This window comes from Atta colombica, unplaced genomic scaffold, assembly GCF_001594045.1.
Source record: "Atta colombica isolate Treedump-2 unplaced genomic scaffold, Acol1.0 scaffold33, whole genome shotgun sequence".
Classification (NCBI taxonomy): domain Eukaryota; kingdom Metazoa; phylum Arthropoda; class Insecta; order Hymenoptera; family Formicidae; genus Atta; species Atta colombica.
In genome coordinates this window covers 275,944-280,944 of record NW_017259437.1, presented here as the reverse complement: position 1 = coordinate 280,944, position 5,001 = coordinate 275,944, and the positions used below count along the sequence as shown (strand labels likewise).

General features: G+C 33.1%; 1 protein-coding gene and 1 long non-coding RNA gene across 4 annotated transcripts in view; both read right to left on the bottom strand.

Moving 5' to 3' along the window:
• Positions 1–1,161, bottom strand: part of LOC108690499 (60S ribosomal protein L10) — a 3,038-nt gene extending 1,877 nt beyond the window's left edge. Inside the window, exons 1-3 of one of the 2 annotated variants that reach the window (XM_018197812.1) lie at positions 1,109–1,161; positions 925–953; positions 292–597 (exon numbers count right to left, since the gene is read on the bottom strand). In XM_018197812.1, the coding sequence (XP_018053301.1) occupies positions 292–597; positions 925–947 (329 nt within the window). In that variant the 5' untranslated portion in view covers positions 948–953; positions 1,109–1,161. Of the gene's footprint in view, positions 1–291; positions 598–924; positions 954–1,065 lie in introns of both variants that reach the window. The other variant, XM_018197813.1, reaches the window with a different exon arrangement.
• A 1,478-nt stretch (positions 1,162–2,639) lies between these two features.
• On the bottom strand, positions 2,640–4,488 carry LOC108690582. 2 transcript variants are annotated; one of them, XR_001931899.1, is made up of 3 exons: positions 4,143–4,488; positions 3,871–4,049; positions 2,640–2,933 (listed from the first exon to the last, which is right to left on the bottom strand). It is a non-coding gene; the product is annotated as an uncharacterized LOC108690582 (long non-coding RNA). The 2 variants fall into 2 exon arrangements; XR_001931900.1 differs by lacking the exon at positions 2,640–2,933 and adding an exon at positions 2,996–3,759.
• Positions 4,489–5,001: the final 513 nt, after the last annotated feature.

The window sequence follows — 5,001 nt, the reverse complement described above, 5'->3', positions numbered from 1 at the left end:
TTCAAACATTTAAAAATTCAAAGTTGTGTGTTGATCCAATTTTTTTTTAAATAAATAAACATAAAAAATTGATGATTTTATAATGTAATTAAGAATATTATTAACATTATTTCAATATATCAATTTTTTCCTTAAATGTGACATAATTATATTAATTTTCAGTTTTCATTTTAAAAAATAGAAAATGCAGAAATAAAACATTTCCAGAACATAAAAAAAGTTGTACTCTCCTTTCAAAAACCTACATTTCTAAGTAAAAATTCTATTGTCTTATATAATGGAGTTACATACCTATCAGCTCCAGCACACGATAACATTTTATTGATACGGATGACATGGAACGGATGGAGTCTCATACGAATATGAAATTGATCTTTTCCAGCATTCTTTACCATGTATTTGTTAGCACAAATACGTCCAGCTTCTAAGGCCTCGGAACTGAGTTGTTCATATTCATCTGATACTAAGTGCACGCACAATGGAAAGTCCTCGACAGATGCTTTTTTCTTTCCAAGATCGAAAATGCGTATTTTTGGGTCCGGCACACCACGACAGAATCTAGATTTCGGGTATGGCTTATTTTTGCAATACCGATAACTAAAAATAAAAAATTCTCAAATGTAACAATATTCTTTATTACACATTTTGATATTCTTCAACATTAAATTTCAATATTGAGAATTTGTATTAATAAAATTGTAATATTAAATTAGAATTACAATGCATTTTTATTGTGTAACATAATTGCAATTTTTATTTAAAATATGAATGACTGTTCAAAAACATTTAATTCTATGATACAGGGAATATAACATTCATGAGTGTCCTTTATATCAAAATAATGTCGAAAAAAAATGTTACAAAATTTATTGACAAGATATATATTTAAAATTGATAAATTCAATTAAAAATTCCATTACGTACCACCTTGCTGGTCGGCGGCCCATTTTAACCTGCAAATTAAATTAAATTTGTATAAAGAAATATGTTAGAAATATATAAATCAATGTGTCGAGAATAGTTTAAAAGAATTCAGCATGCATAGAAACACTTAATATATATTACGATGTCGAAAGAGAACAACGGATTAACAAATATGACATCTCACCAACTCAAATAAAGCTAACCATACGAGAAAAGGAAAATGAAAGAAAGGAAGAAATAAAGGTATCTTTACATAGCAGCGTCAAGATGCATTTTCATGAATTGTTCAAACTGGTCATTCCAGCGACAAAAAAGATCACGTAACGACTTTTGTCGCAAAACTATAGGTTTGTCGCGTCGCATGCTCTAAAGCCGGTTCTACAGTTAGTTGCAAGCCGATCGTAAGTTTGTTGCGACAACCAACAAATGAATTGATTTCGAAATGCAAGCTTCAGATTAGCTGTAGCTACATGCTCTACATGCTCTAAAATGCTCCTACTGTAGCATATACTCACTCTAACGCGCTCATTGAAGTGAATAGAAGCTATAGCAAGAATATATTGGAGCGTGTTAGAACATGCGACGCGAACCTTATTAGAGCGACAATTTTATACATGAAAAAGGGCAAGAAGCGTGACATTTGAACAGATTCGATATATTGTTTGTATTTTTCATGTATCATTTGCAATTAATACACCGAATTAAACAGTTATTAGATTATTCTGATTGCATCGAATTTTCTATCTGAATCAGCAATAAAAAAAAGAATAAATTAGGTTATGTATATCGCAGTCAATAGTAGTCAACACGATTGATACAGCGTTCGGGGAGGCACTACTATTGACACTATTTAGCACTACAAATTGTTCGCGGAATTGCAGATAGTGCTAACAAATACGATCGTGACGTCACTAATAATAGCGTGTTACAATTATGCGCTATCAACGCTATTTCTTCCAAGGTAGTGTATTGATAGCGTTAGCGTTTACAGATCCGTGAACGACCCTAGCGTAGCGTTGATAACGTTTAACATCAAAGTTAAGTTAATGTTTAAGGGGATTCTGTTCTCGAATGTACCAAACTTTTCTTAGAATTTCGTAAAGTAAACGTACGTACGTAATGTGTGAATTTCAAATTTTATCCTAATGAATGCAATCAATTTTAATCTTTGCTGATGATTTGCCATTAAGCTGGAGTGAATGTAATTCTTGTTTGTGTATCATCTACCTTTTCAAAGTTTCTGCGAAGTGCAACTTGTGTATTTGATTTCATTATAAATGTGAAATCAGAGGTATCTTGTTACTAGCAATTTTTAATTCCCATGTACGGAAAAAAGTTACTATTAGCCGCGATAGGGTATTCCGTTGCAGATGCTTAAGATTATTAGATGTAGATTTATTTCTTCTTCTAAAATCGACAACGGATGCTCAAGGATTCTTCCTTTTATCTGACTTACTATTTACTTAGTGTAAGTATTAATCTAGTTTCTACATTGTTCGACCTAGCGGCAAGCTAGACATAAAGATTGCAATTGCATTCTGTTATTCACTACGAGAAAATAAAAAATTTACGTTATAAATATTTTACAAAACCTTACAAATTTTAATTATAGGAAAAAGTTTGGTTGGTGATTGAAAACAGAATCTCCTACATTAACTTAACCTCGATGAATATATCTCTCTAGTTAAACGCTACGCTAGGATCGTTTATGAAGCTTGCTAACGCTTTCGCGCTACTGGCTCCAAGAACAGCATTGGTAGCGTTTGCGTCCATAGCACGAATAGTGTTTCTCCGAACGCACTCACAGTATGTCAGCACTGTCAATAGCGTTTAAGCGTTTGTAGTTGAAATTGTTCAAATTACAAAATTTTAGCTGCTGAATAACGAGCGATAAATCTATCTCTCCAATTGTTTATTAAGAGCACGTGAAAATGTACCTTCAAGCATCATCAGATTCAGGGCTACCCCTCTTGTTCCGAGCATAACCAGCATTTGTGACGACCTCATAGCTATAACACAGGAAATAAAGAACTAATATTTAATATGGTTGTTTAATATGGAAATCATCGGCCGATGTCTTTATCACAATATAAACATAAATTAATATAGCTGTGTTCATTATGGATGATCACGCGCTCTTTAAGTGCTTGTAATCATTCTATCTTTATCTTCAAGCGCTTTCAATTTGAAAAAGAATCTGTATAAAAACATACTAGTATTACTATACTACTGTTACTACTAGCAGGAGTGTTACTACTAGCAGGAATAAATTCGCGTCACTATATTGTTCTTTGCATTTGTATACAAATCATTTTTATATGTAATCATGGAGGTAAGAAATAACAGGAGGAAGTGTATGGTCTTTCAGGTGGTGAGGATAACTACGTTATATGCGATTGGTTGGCCACAGTAATATGGCATTTTGTACTTTATTACTCTTTGCATTATTCTATACTAGGCATATGATCTCTAACCTGTCTGAACCAAGTATTTGGCGAATTTAATAATCTATAATTGACGTCATGTTTACGCATAACAATATTATACAAAAATGCCCATGATGTGTAGTACAGTAGGTTGCAAAAGCAACACAAATAAAAAAAAGTAGACATAATATCAATTTTATGAACAAACTTCAGAAGCGACAATGGGCTCTCCTATTTTTCTTTGTAATCGCCAACATCTTCATAGAGCATTTTGAGAAAGAGGCCCTCAGAAAAACACTCAAAAACCAGAAGTTTGTAGGTTCTGTTATGTATATGACACATTCATGATATGGAGACACGATAAAGCCGAACTCTGTAAATTTTCTTCAACATCCAAATATCCATTTCACTATAAACAGAGGAAAACGGAAAATTCCTCTTAGATGTTCTTATCTCTAAAAAAGCTGACGGTACCTTAGGTCATTAAGTGTACAAAAAATCAACACACACAAATAGATACCTATATGCAGAGTCACACCACCACTCACAAAAACTTTTTTCTTCCAGGATCTTAGTGTTCTGCGCGATTGTATTAGTTGGATCTTTATCAAGCTTTTTGTATGCTTTGTCCGAGAGAAGGTTCTTTATTATTTTTCTTATAGTCTGATGTGTTCATGACTGTCGTGTTGTCTTTATCAGCTGGAAGTACGATGATGTGTTCAGGTTTTGGAGGACCAATCGCTCTTGTCTAGTGATGTTTAGAGGGGATTTGGCTTTGGAAAGGATACTTACCTGTCTGCGGATATTGTCTGCTTGTTCTAATGATCTTTAAACCACCCAAAAGGTAGGACAAATCTTAAGAAATCCTAAAGATCAAAGACCTCCATCCAGCTCCGCAGGAGTATACAAAATACCTTGTTCCTGCGAACAAGTATACATTGGAGAAACTGGGAGAAAGGTCAACCTACGGATAGAACACCAACGTGACGTCAGATTAAAACACGTCAATCAGAATACAACATCGAAACAGAATATCAAATATTGTTTGACAAAACGACAATAACCAACATCATACTTTCCAAGAAAATATAGAGATACCATAGAGATACAAAAATATCCTAACGATCTAAATAAAAATAGTGACTACAACATAAATAAAATATGGAAAACTATTCTCCCGGTTAATGAGGACTGACTTTCTCTCACTCCTCCCTCTATCTCCCACCCACAATTCTCTTCTTTCCCTCCACCACTCCAACAAGTAGCGTAATATATAAAAAGGGGAACGATCCCCAAAGAACAGTTCAGTATCAGGCTGCTCCTTGCCGTGAACTGCAAGATTCATGAAATGTTGGCATTCCAAGAATGGATCTGGATACGGAAGAAACCCGCGAAACGCATAATCTTTATATAAATAAGTATTATTTATTAATTATGTATTAAATATTAACGTAAATTTAATTTAAAAAATACAAAATCTTTATTTTTCTCTGTTATCATATCAAAGTAAAAAATACATAAGTAAAAAATTATAATAGGTCGCTTGTCATAGATTTCTCAACAATCCAGAAAAAAGAGCAAAATGGTTAGAGATTATAAAATTGCAAAAAAAGATTATTGATCCAAATAGTCGGCTTTGTTCTTTACATTT